This window comes from Clarias gariepinus, chromosome 18, assembly GCF_024256425.1.
Source record: "Clarias gariepinus isolate MV-2021 ecotype Netherlands chromosome 18, CGAR_prim_01v2, whole genome shotgun sequence".
Classification (NCBI taxonomy): domain Eukaryota; kingdom Metazoa; phylum Chordata; class Actinopteri; order Siluriformes; family Clariidae; genus Clarias; species Clarias gariepinus.
This window is the reverse complement of record NC_071117.1, coordinates 12,497,551-12,516,444: the sequence shown is the minus strand read 5'-3', so window position 1 is coordinate 12,516,444 and position 18,894 is coordinate 12,497,551. Positions and strand designations below refer to the sequence as shown.

The 18,894-nt window shown below is 38.2% G+C and overlaps 1 protein-coding gene across 1 annotated transcript; it reads right to left on the bottom strand.

The window, feature by feature from the left end:
* Positions 1-7,033: 7,033 nt before the first annotated feature.
* Positions 7,034-18,200, bottom strand: pnpla4 (patatin-like phospholipase domain containing 4). Its single transcript, XM_053476566.1, has 7 exons — positions 18,148-18,200; positions 16,364-16,553; positions 15,178-15,272; positions 12,357-12,492; positions 9,363-9,428; positions 8,972-9,124; positions 7,034-7,180 (listed from the first exon to the last, which is right to left on the bottom strand). Exons 2-7 carry the CDS (start codon positions 16,541-16,543, stop codon positions 7,046-7,048), a joined length of 765 nt encoding a protein of 254 aa, XP_053332541.1. The 5' UTR covers positions 16,544-16,553; positions 18,148-18,200; the 3' UTR covers positions 7,034-7,045.
* Positions 18,201-18,894: the final 694 nt, after the last annotated feature.

Below are 18,894 nucleotides of genomic sequence, written 5' to 3'. Positions count from 1 at the left end.
TTTTTTCACGTATATGCTAGGGACAAACTTCAGAGCGCAATATAGCCTTCTGGCCACAGCAGGCCTTTGCTTTTTTTTTTTTTACTCAGCATTTGCACTCTCGCAGCTCATGACCTAGCAGGGTGTAATTACATAAGCGAATGAATACACATGTTGGGAAGCCTCCAGAAAACAAGCCCACTATGGCTTCTTCTGTTCTTCAAGCCACATTTCCTTTGGAAAGAATGAGGAATACCTGGAGTGTGGCCCCAGGTGCATGTGTTACAAGCTGGGGAAATCGAAATAAAATAAAATAACTAAATTTTTCCCCCCTCTAAACACAGCATCCAGCTGTTCTACGAGTTTAAATTCTGCAAGCGACATCTTATTAATGATGGTGAATGAAGCTATCCTGTTTCGTAATGACTTGTTTATTTCATTGGCAAACACTTTTACCTACTCCAACCAAAAAGTGAGACAGAATAAAACTGATGCATAGAGGCAATTGCTTTTTCCACCAACAGGGTACCAGTGTCTGTTCTAGAGTGAGTATATGGTCTGGATTTACTAATGTTTTCACCATCAACCCAGTTCTTGGCTACTAGGAAGCTGTGGAAACCTGTAATGAACGAGTGATGTTAGTGCCTTGGGGTCACTATGAGGAGATTTGTTATTTACATGACTGCCATTAAAGTACAAAGTAAAGCTAAGAAACATTCCAATGGATGCATGGCTTGGTTCCAGTGGTTTGGCTGTTCAAGCCATGATAATTTTACTTGGAACAATACTTTGATCCCAGCGTTCTTACATTGTGGTAAATGTGGGTCTGTGGCTATTGACTTGGTAAATGTTTGGCTATTAAACTGGTGTAAACATGGTTTGATTTATGGAAATGCTCTTTGGCGTTAGCATTATATTTGTAGAAAAAGTGTCATACAGTAGCATTTCTAAAGTTTGAACTCATGAACTTTTGATTGCAGTAAGTCCCCGACTTACGAGCATTCGAGTTGCGAATTTGCACAGATACGAACTGACCGCAGTTCTACGTACATACAGGGTGTAAGTAAATGTATAAAATGTCGAAAGTCCAGCATATTGTATGTGTTGGGGTGCGGGAAAAATAAACCGTCCTCACCGGTTTCAATAAATCAGTCCAGGAGCATGATAATTAAAAATGGCTGTCCTGTAAATCCGTGCCGATGGTGAATAATCTTAATTTTGGAAAATCCTCAACGAGACAAATGTTTACAGTCCGAAAAAGCTTTTAGACAAAATGGCAACTGTTAAAATGCTCACCAAACACCATGTAGCATAGTGTCCTCACCTCCGACGTCTTCCCGGGCTCCCTTAAAACAAGGTCAGCTGACCTCGCTGCGTCACCAGGATGCTCTTCGTGATCTGGAGGCACAGTCTTACAAAGGGTTTAATATGGAACCAAAACAATAAACCTGTGTGGGGTTTTTTTAAGCCTTAAATTGTATATTTATGTCAAAGGTGTACAGTATAAGATTCACTTTGTCGGACTTGCAAACGAATCCAACTTGCATACATGCTCCTGGTGCGGAAAATATTCCTAAGTCTGGCACTCAAACTTTCTGGCTGGTCTGAGGTAAGATTATTTAGCTGACAATAGCTGCTAGTTAGCCAAAGAACCCCACCTGTGAATGAAAGAAAAAGCTACAATGTCTGAGCTTTTTATCTTTCTTTGTAGAATGTTAACAAGGTTGTACGAAGATGATAAAGTGATGAATGAATGCTAAACTGTTAATTGTAGTGCTAGCATGACACAGGCATTTAGTTAGGTTGCTAGCGTTAACAAACACATTAACATTAGAACTTTATTAATCTCACTGTTTGAGACAATAAAATGCTGGGGTGTTACAAAACACTGATCGTCTCACAAATATACAGACCTGCTAACCTTCCCGTTTTTCACTAGCTAGTAATTTACTCTGCGGTCAAATTTCTCACGCGTTTCTCCCGAGTTATAACAATATTTTACACCTTTCCCCCTTTGGCAAGTAGTATGCAAATATGACTGCTGCATGTAAGCTAACCAGGTAGCCCTCTTTAACCAAAGTTGCTTGTGACTCAGGCTAAATTAATTATTAGTCAGCTGTACAGATAACTACTAGAGGGAAGTATTAATATTTGGGTGATTGTAATGTGCCTGTATGACCCCAGCTATTTTTTCCGGTAATTAGCTTAAAATTAACGCAGACCACAATATCAACTAGCTTTATCCTAAAAGTCGTGCTTATTTTGCTGTTTTATATTTGGTAGTAGCTGTCTCCATGTTTTTGTTTCAGGTTACCTATACCCTAGCTTAATGGACAGCTTTGTCATTGTTTATTTAGTATAAATCCTATTACACACTAAATTAATAGTCTTATTCAGTTTAATCTTTGCTATTCAACAAAATTTTAAATTTTTCATTTTTTTCTTTCTAAGGTTGGAACCAACATGGTGGAATACCTCCAGCAGGCTGAAGTGTCAAGGCCGTACCCCTACTGTACATCCTGACGTTGGGAGATGATGACCAGCGCTGCTCTCAGGCATTCGTCATTCTGGTGGGAGGCTCTGGAGCAATGCACACTACTTGGGGTGGTTGATGTGTGCTTCAGGGCATTTTATATATTTGACATTAACTATCCAAAGCATTGTGCTCCTGTAGAGGACTTTTTGTAATGTTGCTATAAAATAGCGAGGCCTACTTATCATAGACAGTGTTTGTATGTTAAAATAAGACCAGGGCTGGATAGTTTTGTTTTGCAGAAAAGATATCTGAAGTCACAGAGAGATCCTGCTCTGTAGAAGCTGCCTCAGCCTATTTGTGTTATTACTCCATTCTGCCCTTGTGAGTAATAGTATAGTAATGATGTCGCTGTTGATTATCTGCTCTTGTGCTTTTGAAAAATTGACTAACATTTAATATAATGTTGTTTATTGCATATATGTATGGTTTGCAAAACTTGTAAGTTTTTTTTTTTTTGTAATAGTCCAGTATATCAAAGTAATTTAACTGTTTAATAGACATGAGTATTTTTTTTTCTTTTTACAGATTCACTGTAAACAAATAACCCATTTTGCTGGGTTAAATTAACCCAGCATGTAGTTAGTCCAATATTTACCCAGCAGCCCAGTTAAAAACAACCCAAACTGGGTTGTTTTTAAACCCAGTATTTTTTAGGGTGTATGAACTGTATATTGTTTTTATAATGAGTTTTATTCTTTATTTTATGTTTTACAAAATAATTAGTTTTTAATAGTCTGAATTTCTGAAAAAAAATTCCTGGGTGTTGGGGGAATTGCAAACACTGCAAAAAATCTTACAGACATTTGTAGTCAGGAGTAATTTGTCATAATGTCTGGTTGGACTGGACGGCATTAGAATTCGGATTGTCTTTTGATGTCGCATGAGCAAGCTTACAGTATATCAGACATTACTAAATCGTGGGCCGTGGTCCTGATCCAGGCGAAGTCGCTGTTTTTTCCAGACTCTTTTCAGATAAATGGAAATGATTGATGTACCAATAATCTAGGGCTGTGGGTGTGGCTACACGTGTCACTCAACGCAGACAGAAGAAACAGAAATGAAACGCGACAGAGCATGACTTAATTAAAAATAAAAAAAAAAGGAAATTAGACTATGAAATCAGAACATTCGAAGATGAATGGACAGATCGATATGTTTTTTCTTTATGCCGTAAGTTTACAAACCGTTTGTCTTATGTTTCCTACAAAGAAATATACACGTCCATCAAACTTTACGTTTAATGTACAATAGTTACGAAAAAATTTGCAGAAAAAAAAGATTGAAATGCTATGGAAATTTAAAATTGCTTACTTTTTATAAACTTACAATAACTGCATATATGATAATATTTTTTATTGACCACACCTTAAATTTCAATTCAGTACTTGTTATACAGCATTCAAAGATCACATTGCAGGGGGATGGAAAACACTTGGACAGAAATGGCTAACAGCCTTCATCGTTTATAAGAAGTAAAATATGAGTTCATACAACAAATGTTTAAAGAAAATTATCAAATGATAAATATCTAAACATGGCCCGTGCTTCATAATTACCCACAGAAGATGCTCCAGCAGATCTATAGCATGAATAATGTCTCAAATACCTCCGTCTTATGTTTTAAGACGAATGGGATATCATGTGATGCCAGTGATCCACAAAGTCGATTCATTCATCAGCATCAACTTAATGGTGCTCAGTAAATAATATGCAGCTTGTGTCTAATGGAGACTAATTGGAGCGTCTGCAGTGTTAGTAGTATATGCTATCATGTATCTCTTTTGGTGAAGCTTCTGTAAAAAATATTTCATGTTGAATGCTAAACAACAGCAAACATACTGTACTATTAAACTTGTGGGGAAACAGCTCAGTTCTAGAGGTCTGATTATGGAAATGGTTAGGGGCTTGTGGTTTAATGACTGAATTCAATGAGAAAACATTGATCAGGTCAAACGTGACTTAGTTCTAGTATTTTGGCTGTAGTGATGATGTAACTATTGAACTGGTAAAAACATTGCTCAGTTCTAGCAGTTAAGTTAAAAATATAGGTTTAGTTATAATTCAAAACAAATTGAATCAAATCCAGTGGTTTGGCTAATTAATATGTGGAAACATGGCTCAGTTCTAGTGGATGGGTTATTGAACTGATGGAAATGGATCAAATCTTGTGGGGGTCTAATTATTTTGTACAACCGGGTCTAACATGGATCAGTTGTGGTGGAAACATGGATCAATTCAAGTGGTTCGGCTACTTAACTAGTGAAAACATTGACCAATTCTACTAGTTTTGCTGTTATACTGGTGGAACATGGCCCAAGTCAAGGAGTTTGGCCATTGAACTGGTGGAATCATTGATTCTTGTGGTTTGGCTATTGAACTGGTAGAAACATGGCTCAGTTGTAGTGGTTTAGCTACTGAACTGGTGAAAACATGGATTGGTTTTGGTGTTCTGGCCATTGAACTGGTGGAAACATTGATCCGTTCTAGTACTTTGACCATTGAACCGGTGAAGAAATGGGTCAGTTTTAGTGGTTTGGCCAATGAACCGTTGGCAACATGGTTTGGTTCTAGTGGCTCAGCTATTAAACTGGTGGAAATATGCATCGGTTCTAGTGGTTGGTCATTAAACCAGAGGAAACATGGATCAGTTCTTCTAAAGTTTCTTTTGTTCTAGCCCCAATGATCTTAAAATAAATATCCAACTATGGTCTGGGCTTCATAATCACCCGCAATACACACTCCAGGGAAACTACAACATGAATAATGTCTCTGCTTTGGTGGAATTTTCATACCTGGATGCCTTATGTTGAGTGTTAAACACACACACTTTATCAAAGTGGTTGGCAAAACCACTGCAGACTCTATGCACAATTGTTTTCCGCAGAACAGAGATTCATCAGGCCGCATGAAGCCAAGCTGAAGGCATATTTATATCTATATTTCTGTCTCCTAATCCCTCTTTCTCTTACTTTGTCTTTAAATCACAAGCACACACAGCCCTGCTAATCTTTCACTCTTCCCTGGGGAAACATAACTGGCTGGCGAAATCAAGGCCGAGCAAAATGGCTGTTCAGAGAAGTTAGGCGACTCGCAGAGTTCAAACGGCCTCTCTCGTGGTTACCCTTGTTGTCTGAGCATGAAACCGAATGACCTGCAGACAAATTCCGTTACGGTGCTCTTATAAAAACTGGTGGCAGCAATCCTGCTGTGAGTTTTAAGCTTGGGAAGTTAGTGTTCTCGAATAAGACAGGCTTCATCTTTGATTCTGCACTCCAGTAAGAGCTCGGTGAGGGCATGTTCCTTCAGCTACACAAATTCAACCCCTACTTATTTTTGCTTGCTGCTTTCAGAATGTCATGCTTAGGCTAAGCCAATTCTCTCAACGTTGGCATATCGGTTAAATCCGAAAATAAACTCCAAATATATTCAAACTTTAGTTCCCCAGATGTAAGGCTCCTTGCACATAACATCACACTCATACTTCAACAGTTACACCAGCTGCATGTTTTGAGTTTAGCACACTTTCCAATAACCAGATCTGCCTCCACAGGGGGCAGGACACGCAAATACCCAGAGACTAAGATACGATCACACAGGGACTGCTGTTCTGTTCTGTCCTGCTCCAAACCTAGCGAATTTATTTTTCCAAAATGACCTCAGCTTGTAAAGCCCCCTTAAGTATTATACTAATAAACATTACTACTTCTATTATTTCCTTATTAATAAAATTTTTATGTAATGTGAAAGGCAAATGACACAAACTGAACATGATGGAGGTATTCGGAAGTAGTTAGGTTTACAAAACACTTTCCGTTTTAGCATAAAAAAAGTACTTAGATTTAGGTTTAATCTGATGAGCATTATTGAGGTTTGTACTGAACCTATTAAATTGAGGAGGTTAATAATTACAGCAGTCGTTCCCAAAGTGGGCCGAGCTTTCGCACATGGACAAGTTTGTGAGAGGGCTCCCAGCAAAATATACAGCAGAGAATAAACCTTCATATATTTAAAGCAAGGCAAGGAAATATGATGATGCGTGTATCGCTCCCTCGGCTAACAAGGAGAGACCACAGTGTGTTGTGTCTAAAAATATTAGCTTCTGACAGTTTGAAAGCGTACAGTACAAGTTAAGACGCCACTTCGAGACAACACCTCCGGAGCATGAAGACAAGCCGGTTGCGTTCTTCAGGGGAAAAAAAATTGTGTCCTATTCCTGGTTCTTACAAGCAACAATAAACCAAAACCTAAATATGTTTAAGATTGTATTCTGTCTTTGAATGAAATATATGTAAAAGTCAATCTCAGTTTAAGAAACAGTCAAAACAGACAATCTCCAAGAGCAACTCATTGTGTATATAACTTCAATTGAGACATTACAGTTTAAAATGGTACACCACAAAAAACACAATAAAAGTTACTTCAAAAAAAATCTATTTATTGTTGTGCACAAACATCCAAGCTTAAATAACTGTAATAAAATAATAAAATGGAATAAAATCAGCCCCCCCCCTTTTTTCCTTTTTTTTTTTTTTACATCCGTGCCCAGCCCTCTGTCCTAAGAAAGCGCAGCGTGTCCTCGTACCCTTCTCGATGTAACTCTTGCATTCGGAGCGGAGACGGCGGGAACAAGGCCTGATTCAGCCGTTTGATGTTTTCAGTGGAAAGCTGAGAGGAGAATCAAAGCGAAAGCAAAAGGATCAGTGCCTCTGCTCAATATGCACACCACTGCGTACCAAATTTATTCCTATAAAACATTGATGAACATTGCTTGGGGCAGCGGTGGCACAGGAGTGAAGGTTGGGAGTCTAAATCCCAGTGTGAGTTTGAATTAAAAATAAAAAAAAGCAACAAATGAACAAATAATAAAACAAAATATATATATATATATAAATCTTTTCTTTGGGTTCAATTAAGGGTAGAAATAAAATTTTAAAAAAACTCCAGTTGAACTGCATTCTGCTAATAAGTTAATCCTGGCAGGCATAAAATAAAAAAAAATATGTGGAAAAATAATACCAGCCTTGGATGAGAAGCTTACTATTGCCCCCTGTGACGTGCGCCAACCGCAGTGAAACTAAAAGTCTGGTGTTTTTTTTCTTAATAATAAGCAAATCCTTGTTTTGTTTTGTTTTTTACTGGAACCGAGACCCAAGTCTCGCCTGCTTGCAACTACTTTGCAAAATTCATATTTTAGTCAGTTGTCCACATTCAGATGGGTCTCCAGTGTACATTCCTTCCTGTTATTTGTCTGGTTTCTGTTTTTGTATTGGCCAGGGCTTACACAAGCCAAATAGATTTCCTCCTAATGTGACCTCATATAGGATCATTATTCCGAGCTTGTTTCTCAGCTCTGTAGTTCTCTGTTGGCGGCGTAGCTCAGCAGTAGCTCACATACTGTACAATTGAAAAACATGTTCAAGTCAAACCGGGACTGGTGATAAAATTTCTTGTGAAATGATTGACATTTACAGAAGACTTCAGACAGAGTACGGTGATGAGACTCTTCGCCGCAGTAAAACATCTGAACGGTGCAAACCTTTTAATGACGATGACAGTCGAGGAGGCTCTGGGCACACTGCAGTCTTACTCAGGAATATTAATGCAAGTGGAACGCCTGACGGATAACATGTTGCTCATTTGCAGAAGGGACGCATCTGTCTGTGGAAACTGTCAATCATTCACCAACACCACTTGCACATTACAGAAACTCGCCTGCGAGTTATGGCCACATCCTCTTTATAATTCTGTAAATCTCGTAAGTTTCCATCCATTTATAATTCAGCTACAGTTACTTCTGGGTTCGGAGGTTAAATCCCAAAGAGTGTAAAATGCAAAGCAAGTGCGCCAAGATGTACAATTCACTCCAAGTAGTGTTTATTTTATAATAATAACTTGATTATTATAAGGGCTACAGCGGGATTCACATACTGTAGGATTCAGCCTAAGCCTAAAAAATGCCAAAATGTTGCTTAGGATGATATAACATTATCAGATATATTTTCTTGCTAAAAGTGCACTTATGATGGGTTTGGATGTGTGTTTTGGCAGGTAGTTACTCTTTCCACAGTATGGTGTGGATCGTACAGACCCACTTTTACACATGCTGTAACCGACAGTGTAATTAATGATTGTAGAATACCAGTGACGTGAGTTGATACGTATAGTGCTGTTATTCTTCATTATCACCACTTCTGAGATGCTTCTTGTCCAATCAGATTATGCAATCTTGTTTTTTTTCTCATAACTGTGTCCTGTGTGATCAACTGTGTGTTTGACTTAAACACCCTTGTACATAGATACTGAAACTGTGTATCTTTTGGGTTTTGAGTAATGACAAAATGGCAGGTATATGAATCCCATCTGACGCCTAATAACTAATTCTACCACTGTATCTTCCCTGATGTGAAAGTCAGTAGATTGTTAAACACAACATCACCAGCTGTAAGACACACTCACTGTAACGCTCATGTTGGGCAATCTAAGGTTCAGCTTCATGTGACCCAGGCGGGGCGGACACACGTCTTGTGGGCCGCTGAAAGGAGACACGGTGATGGTCCGTCCCACAGGAAGGATGGGAAGACTGTCTGTAAATCCTCCATCCATCCATTTCTACTGGAATAAAATAAACACTTGACTTGATCCAGGCTTAATATAAACATCACCCAACATCAGGTACGCCGACGTGTGCTGTCATGTCTTAAACTAAACTGTGACAACCACACGCGCTGACTGCCGTCTGACAAACAGGCTGGGACAGACCGTCCTTAAAGCAATATGCTATGAATCAAACATGCACGCCCACACACTCAGCATTCAGATCCGACTCGCTCACACTGCAGCACATTACCTGGCCCTGGAATTCCACTGGTTTCACTCCTGCATACAGAGGAATAAAGCTGCTGGCCAGAAGAACCTGAAGAGTGGAGACGGGGGAAAAAAAAAACAATATACATCAGAAGGAGAACTCTGACATCAGCAGAGAAGAAAGTAGAACGTGTGTGAGAAAATGTAAGAAAACAGGTATCACACTAAACAATGGTTGTGTGAGTGCAGGAGGAATGGAAGAGGATGATTAAAGAGAGGAAAAAAGGACAGAGAGAATGAGAACATGAAAAGAAAAGAGAAAGCAGAAAAGATAAGTCGACATGAAAAATACATAAGACAATGAATAACAGTAATTAAAAATACAGAACGGATCAAAGAAATGTACAGAGAGGAGAAAAAAGGTAAGAGGAATAAAACAAAGTTATGAAAATTATGAAATGAGGGTACATGACAAAGGGTGAAAAAAAAGAAGAGAAAAAAAATGTGGAAAACAATAAATTTAAAATAAAATGAAAGGGACAAGAGAAACGAATCCTGAAGAAAGGACAACATTATGGATGAATGAAAGAGAATGAAAAATAAAAAAGTAAATGGACTAAAGAACAAACGTGTTAAAGGAATGAAATGTAAAAATTTATAACATTTTTGAAATAAAATAAAAGATGCATGAATAAAGGGGAAAAAACAAACATGGATTACAAAGAGAGAAACAACAAGAAGTGAAAAAAAGAAAGGAAGAATGAGTTTAAAAAGCAATATGGGAAAACAAAAAGGGATTAAATATATATATATATGTACAGTCGTGGCCAAAAGTTTTGAGAATGACACAAATATTAGTTTTCACAAAGTTTGCTGCTAAACTGCTTTTAGGTCTTTGTTTCAGTTGTTTCTGTGATGTACTGAAATATAATTACAAGCACTTCATACGTTTTAAAGGCTTTTATTGACAATTACATGACATTTATGCAAAGAGTCAGTATTTGCAGTGTTGGCCCTTCTTTTTCAGGACCTCTGCAATTCGACTGGACATGCTCTCAATTAACTTCTGGGCCAAATCCTGACTGATAGCAACCCATTCTTTTATAATCACTTCTTGGAGTTTGTTTGTCCACCTGCCTTTTGAGGATCGACCACAAGTTCTCAATGGGATTAAGATCTGGGAGTTTCCAGGCCATGGACCCAAAATTTCAACGTTTTGGTCCCTGAGTCACTTAGTTTTCACTTTTGCCTTATGGCATGGTGCTCCATTGTGCTGGAAAATGCATTGTTCTTCACCAAACTGTTGTTGGATTGTTGGAAGAAGTTGCTGTTGGAGGGTGTTTTGGTACCATTATTTATTCATGGCTGTGTTTTTTGAGCTAAATTGTGAGTGAGCCCACTCCCTTGGATGAGAAGCAACCCCACACATGAATGGTCTCAGGATGCTTTACTGTTGGCATGACACAGGACTGATGGTAGCGCTCACCTTTTCTTCTCCGGACAAGCCTTTTTCCAGATGCCCCAAACAATCGGAAAGAGGCTTCATCGAAGGATATGACTTTGCCTCAGTCCTCAGCAGTCCATTCACCATACTTTCTGCAGAAGATCAATCTGTCCCTGCTGTTTTTTTTGGAGAGAAGTGGCTTCTTTGCTGCCCTTCTTGTCACCAGGCCATCTTCCAAAAGCCTCACTGTGAGTGCAGATGCGCTCACACCTGCCTGCTGCCATTCCTGAGCAAGCTCTGCACTGATGGCACTTCAATCCCGCAGCTGAATCCTCTTTAGGAGATGATCCTGGCGCTTGCTGGACTTTCTTGGACACCCTGAAGGCTTCTTAACAAGAATTAAACCTCTTTCCTTGAAGTTCTTGATGATCCTCTAAATTGATGATTTAGGTGCAATCGTAGTAGCCACAATATCCTTGCCTGTGAAGCCATTTTTATGCAACACAATGATGGCTGCACGTGTTTCTTTGCAGGTCACCATGGTTAACAATGGAAGAACAATGATTTCAAGCATCACCCTACTTTTAATATGTCAAGTCTGCCATTCTAACCCAATCAGCCTGACATAATGATCTCCAGCCTTGCGCTCGTCAACATTCTCACCCGAGTCAACAAGACGATTACTGAAATGATCTCAGCAGGTCCTTTAATGACAGCAATGGAATGCAGTGAAAAGGTTTTTTTGGGGATTAAGTACATTTTCATGGCAAAGAAGGACTATGCAATTCATCTGATCACTCTTCATAACATTCTGGAGTATATGCTAATTGCTATTATAAAAACTTAAGCAGCAACTTTTCCAATTTCCAATATTTATGTAATTCTCAAAACTTTTGGCCACAATGGTACAAACATATATACTGTATATAGGGAGAGAACGAAAAGAGGATGAGAAGGAATAATAAAAAGAGGAAAAAAAAGAAACATAATGAGAAAAAAAGGAAAGTGTACAGGACAAAAAAGGAAAAAAGAAAACAGAGCAAAAGTGAAAAAAGAAAGAAAGGAAAAGAAGGAAGAAAAAGATAAAATAATAGGAGAAACAAAAATGGAGTACAAAATAGTAAGAATAAGATAAAGAAAGGATGCTGAAAAAAAGCAAAAAATAAAAGGATGAAAAATGAAAAGAAGAAAGGGAAAAATTAACAATAAAAACATTAATAATAAAGGTAATATATAAAGAAAGAATAAAAGAAGGACAAGCAAGAAGTAAAGAATACAGAAGGAAGAAGTACGATTAACAAATTCATTAATTAGAGACAACAGAAGGTTGGATGGAGAGAAGGCTGATGCGAGAGAACAGGAATACTAAAGCGGACGCAGAAAGAGACAGGGAGCGAGAGACCGAGATAGAAGAAAAGAGAGAGAGAGAGAGAGAGAGAAAAGTAACCCGGTGTTAATAAAATCAGAGTGTCAGTGAGAAAGATCACATGGTGTGTTAAATTACTGCTTACAGCATCACTTACTGATGCGCACTCGTCCGTCCCCTCGGAGCTGATCTATAAATCATTCTCTCACCCTGAGGAGTGCGAGTACCTTAATGAGCTGTTCCCTGGAGGGGAAGCTGGACACCGTGCTGTTCCTCCCCGTCCTGCAGTTGGTTAGGGAGACGTGGAGGCGCTCGCTGGCCAACAGGTGAGCGTCGGGAGGGAGGATGCGCTCGATGCCGTCTCTAGAGGGCCGGGGACAAGACACGTGCTCGTTTGTCATCTCTGCATAATTAACAACGCCGCCGATTCTCCCCAAACGCCATCCCATAATTACACAATCTGTTTGGCCAAGCTGCTTCAGTCACAACGCGGGAGGTGATTCAGATTTAGACGGATTTTTTTTTTTTTAGAAACCAGATTGATGGAGGCCTCGATCACAGTTTAACTCACGCTCAGAAGGGTGTTTTTTTTTCTCTTCTTTTTTTTATTGCAGTGTCAGTTTTATCTGCGTTCACACTTGAGCACATCTTTCTCTCTCGCACACACACACACACGGAGAGAGGATGAACTTCTCCCCAAGATCTCTTCTTCTCCTCTGACAGGCCTAATAAGGCCGTGGTGGAAGATACGCGCTCGCCCAAAACGGCATCGCTGATTCATATTTCATGGCTCGTCGAAATGAATGCGTTCTGGAGGACGAGCATCGAGTTACCTCAAGGTCAAGACAGTCCTGTTCTCTCTCTCTTTCTCTCTCTCTCTCTCTAACACACACGCACACAAAAGCACGCGCAATTATCTTGTAACCGCACAGCACAAGGACGTCCTTCCTCGCCCCAACATCACCATGATGCTGCTATTTAACAGGATATCTTACAGTAGTCTGGGACAGGGAGGGGAAAAAAAAAAGGTGGACGTGCGAATGTGAGTTTCGCAGAGGCGATTAAGTTAATGTACAGGCGTATTCGTCTGTTTTACGAGCCGTGCCTCGCCAGCAGGGGGAAAACGTGTGATAATGGTTGCACAATAAATGGAGGCTGACCGCCCATTTTGGCAATAAACTTCAAGGACCCTGAAACACAAATGATATTAGCCGGGCTAGGACAGGACTGAGCTAAGAAAGGGACAGTGTGTGGGGGGGAATAATTAAGATGAAGTTATTATTACACCTAGTTTAAATATGCATTTGTACATAAAGCTTGGAAGAATTAAATAATAAACTGCACAATCACAAAAAAATATCGCAATCAAAGATTTCAAAATGCAATTTAATCCAATCTTCTATTGCTTGTACCAAAACAATACAACTTTCAATGAATTTATGGTAACAACATTAATAATAATATTATTAATTTATAGTTAAATTTGCGGCGGCGTAGTGGTTAGCACTGTTGCCTTGCACCTTCAGGGTTTGGGTTCGATTCCCGGCTGATTTCGATTTTTGTGTGTGTGGAGTTTGCATGTTCTTCCCGTGCTTGGTGGGTTTCCTCAGGGTTCTCTGGTTTCCTCTCACAGTCCCAAGACTTGCGGATTAGGCTAATTTCCGCTCCCGAATTGCCTGTATTGAATTGTCACCCTGTCCAGGGTGTACACAGCTTTGTTCAATAAGTCTATAGGCTCCAGGCCCATCCATGACCCTGAATACAGGATAAAGATGTATAGAAGATTTTGATCTGTTTGTACTTTAAAGAAGCTCCTTTTATCATTTATGTTAAAGCTGGGAGATTATAGGTCACACCCATTCTTCACTCTTTTCCAAAAAAACTATTAAATGCTAGTGTGTTTTACTTTTTAACTGAGAAATGGAAAGTGGTTAACTCCATTGTCCTATACTGGGACTTTCAATGACTTCCAATGCTGGAAAATTCAGAAAGCGCTGGAACTGCTTTAGTGAGACTTCATTTTATTAAATTGTTTATTATTAGCCTTTAGATTTCGTTAAACGTCTCCCCAACAAGAACAAGCGCATTAATATTGACCTATAGCTCACGTTAAAGAAGGCACCAGTGTATGCACTGTGCAGTTATACTAAGATAATCATAATCAGACCTTAAAAAACCAATGAGAACTGTACAACTGAGGCTAAAAATACATTGAAGAAATGAATAATTACTTTTCTTAAATGATATTTAAGACCTGCATAACAAAACCAAGGTGACTGAAACTCAGCCTCCACTGACCTCGGCTCTTTCTTACACACTACTGAGACTCTAAAGGTATCTTGTTGTCATGGTAACAGAAACAACAACAACAAAAAAAAAAGACAGGGAGAAAGATTTTAGACATACTGTATGGGTTCGGGTATTACATAACTGCAGATACAGTTTTATTGTCATTATTTCACTGCTGCTGAATAGAAGCTTTCAGCTTTTTGATTGCACTTGGTTTAAAGCCATAATCCGTTGTTCGTGCGCAATATGTATTGCTCGTTCATGCTGTTGAAAGCCCATTGTGTAAGCTTTCTTCGACTCACAGTACATATATACTGTACATATGATGCTGTGCAAAAGTCCCTCATTTCTTTAGATTTTACTTCCAAAGACTTTTTTTGTATTTTTAAATGTAGTCTTGAGTAACAAAAGTTCTTCAGGGTTCCTGAAGGACTTTTTGTGCCTCTCATTTTTAGTCCTATATCTGACCAATTTCAGAGAAATATTTGGTTTGTTAAACCATCATGAATCACACACACATAAAAAACAACCAACTTAAGGTATGAACCAGTGAGAAACAGTTGCAGATGATGACAGATGATCAGGCCTGTGATTAGTATCCCAGTGATGTTAAAGGGGAAATGAGGTTGCTACTCAAGTTGCATCTTGAGGCACTTGCAGTAAAACATATGTTCCCATTTCTTTATAGAATATACATTCATTTAATCTAAAGAAATAAGGTCGCTCAAGACTTTTGAAAAAAAAAAAAATTTACCTCACCTCAGCTCGATCATGAAGTCGAACCCAGGCGTCATTGCACCAAGCTTCTGTTTTCTGACATTGCTGGCAAATCTGTAGGTAAATTCTTTACAGTGCTAGGGCAGAAGAGAAAATGACAGTTCAGGGTTCTAATTCACAGGATCTACTCTTGGACCTAAAGTCTTATTTTAATTGCATGCATTTCATTTCCAATATTATAATCATGCTGCTTTCGTCATCGTTGTTGCTGATGTGACTGTTTGTTCTGGCTGATTTTACTGTCGTCGTCTTGTCGTCGTCATTAGCCATCTTTATACTAAACATAGTACAGTATAGATGTATAGATGTATTTCAACAAGAGTGTTGAAACCCTCCTCTCTCATTCTCATTCTCAAACGGCCCAGATCAGGTCAGACTGTTCCGAGTGAGGTGTTTACATGTGTTTTATTTTTTTCCTGATTAAGCTATGACTCCAAATACATGACTTACGAACAAGTTCTGTTCCTGGAGCACGCTTGTAAATCTGATTTGTTCTTAAGTCAGACAAAGTGAGTCTTATACATCTTTTATACAAATATATAAAGCAATGTAAATCAATCCACTTGGCTAAATATGTCCCCTTTACCCACAGTGCAAAAAACGTAATCGCGCCTAAAGAAATTAATCTCAAATGTGAAATGTAACGCTGTCTCTCTGCACCTTTAGGGAGGGGGATGCCATTCTGTCTCAGAGATGTTTTCCACTGAACCCCATGTTGGACTGTAAAATTAGGATTATTCACCATCATGGCAGCTTCATACGAGAGCCACTTTCTATCATTGTGCTCCTGGACTGATTCATTAAAACCGGTGAGGTTGACTAATTTCTCCTGTAACACGCGCACATTCATACAATATACCAACTTTAGACATTTTATACATTTACTTACACGCTGAATATAACTGTATTGTTAATCAATTTACATGATTGTAAATATTGGTATACTACAATGTCTATTTTTTGTACAATGCAAATGATTGAACCGGACGTAAAACTGCAGTACGTTCATATCTGCGGAAATTCATCATTTAAATGTTCGTAAGTCAGGGACTACTTGTTTTAGGGACCATGTAAACACACTTTGACTTTGTCATCACTACTGCTGCTTTTGTTACTTTTGCTGCCATTTTCATTTTGCTTTAACTCTTATTGACACTGGTTAACTCACCTCCAGCTTGTCAGGAGCAGTGACAAGAACAGCGGCCACCAGAGCTCCAGCTGACGCCCCAGCGCAGGCTCTCAAACACGACAACAGCCTTTGTCCATGTGCGAGGACGGCACCGACAGCACCAAGGTGATAGATACCCAGAAAGCCACAAGCAGCAAATGACAAGTTGACCCCAGCCATCCACACATGTCTGCAAGAAACAGTGTGATTTACAGAAGGCTTTCCGTCGTGCCATTTCAGTTAGTTTGTTAAATTTTAAAGGCCCAGACAGTGAATTAATTTTTTTTTATTAAATATTGTTTTCAGTGATCTTTCTGTCATTAATGTATCGCCAAAGTGAGTCTAAAAAAAAACATACATACACACATTTTATATTATATATAAAATGTGTATGTATGAGAGACAAAATAAAAAAAAACCAGAAAAATCACATTGTAGGACTTTTAATGAATTTATTTGCAAATTAGAGAGAAAGAGTTTATAAATATTTTTTTATTTTTATTTATACATTTGCATTTGGATGGTAAAATATTGCTATTCCTTTATGATCCTACAGGTGGTGCTCTAAAATATTCCCACAATGGCAGGCAGCATCCTGTGTGATAGGAGCAAATAATTGTTTTTTTAGACAATTTTTCGAACTAACAAAAAATCAAATTAAAATCCTGATACTAACAATCGCAATACAAATCAAATATCTGTGTTCACCATCTCTACAATACACAGTCATAGTAATGGGAATCACCAGTCACCACCTGATGATACAATATTATCACGATTCCTAGGTGTTGATTTAATTACAATTGTGGTTCTATAAGTATCATGAATTTATAAATATCCTGATTCTATATTAAATTTTTTCTGATTTTGTTACAATATTAAACCTTTAAAAAGTTTAATGAGTAATTAAAGGTAGTCCATTCCTTATAACATTAGTTTTCTCCAAGCGCAGCAAAACCAAGCGCAGAATTTTAACAATTTCAAATACAGAAGAGTTTAACATTTGACTGAGCAGCACTCCTACTAGAAATAGTACAGAGTGCGCCACCTGCAGGAATATAAAGACACGGTGACATGCTACTTTCTCAAATTCCTCAAAAAGTCTCTAAACTCAACATATTTGACATTAAATTTGGACTAATTTGCTCACAGAGTTAAGAGAAGAACTGAGGCGTGTTGTTTCCCCCACCTCTACAGACAGACTCTGAACACTAATTGTTATTCAAGGATTTTATTATCAATATTATTATTGACATCATTTTCTACATCCTAAAAGACATCACTTTTTTTGTCACAGTCCTGTATAAACAGATAGCATGTCTATTTTAACAATAGTAAAATTATAAATATGAACAATGCACTTTAAATTACATAAGAAATCAAAGCATCACCGTTATAATTTTGAAGAAAAATATCTATTGAGAATGAGGGATCCAATTCAAAAAATAACAAAAGTGTTTTATTTCCAGTTTAAATAAACATTATTTAAATATTTAAATATTCTGTTTTGGAACCTTAATTCCAGAGTAGTTACATTTTACACAGAGTAGTTATGTGTTATTTACAATATTCCGGCACGACGTGTAAAGAGTAAAGTAATAATAACAGTGCAACTTTTTATTTATTATACCAGCTGTCTTCTTAAATCTAACTAAACGTAATTCACCACGTGTATGGATAAATTCAGACACGTGTAAAACTCTAAACTAAAATAAATGAGTGCTGAAATTGCTGAACTTGTGTTTAACCCGTTTATTCCCAAACAACTCACAATCACCACTCACTCAGCGACGGCCACCTGACACAGCACATCTACACGCGCTTCCGCTTTACTTCCGGGTTTAAACCGGTTTCAGAATAAAAGCCCCGCTTTTTTGTGTAAAAAAAAAAAAAAAAGGAAATGATACGTGGTTTAATACGGTCGTACGATATGATATAATTATGTTATATGATGTTATTTAACTATATACTCTGTAATATGTTGATAAATCATTATGGTTTGTTAAATTTTGTTAGTGCTATAAATTTATGTACTATAAATTATAAATATATTACACTTTTTTGATAAATATTTTTATGGCGGCAGGGTGGTGTAGTGGTTAGCACTGTCGCCTCACACCTCCAGGATCGGGGTCTGATTCCCACCTTGGGTCTGAGTTTACATGTTCTCCCCGGGCTCAGTGGGTTTCTGAATAGTACTCCAGTTTCATTCCACAGTCCAAAGACATTCAGATTGGGCTAACTTTGTTTCCTCCCACAAAGACATTCAGATTAGGTTAACTGACGTCCCGAATTTGCCCATAGTGTGTGATTGACAATCGGGCATCGAGCTGGCAACTCGACCCCTTAAATAACTGCCCCAGAAACAACAGATATACAGTACCTCAGGATACGAAAGTCCATTCTGGAGGTGAAATGTCATACTGCGTTTTCCCATATGCATAGGAGATAATGTAAATGCAGATGATCCGGTCCAGCTACCCAAAATCAAAAATTTTTTTACATATATTTTTTTTTATATATTACCAATT

Coding starts and splice junctions, on each gene's coding strand:
- pnpla4 (XM_053476566.1), bottom strand. CDS start 16,543: ATGGCTGGGGTCAACTTGTCATTTGCTGCTTGTGGCTTTCTGGGTATC. Junction 9,429..12,356: donor CCAGGGAACAGCTCATTAAG/GTACTCGCACTC, acceptor TCCACTCTTCAG/GTTCTTCTGGCCAGCAGCTT. Junction 9,125..9,362: donor CAGTGGAATTCCAGGGCCAG/GTAATGTGCTGC, acceptor TTATTCCAGTAG/AAATGGATGGATGGAGGATT.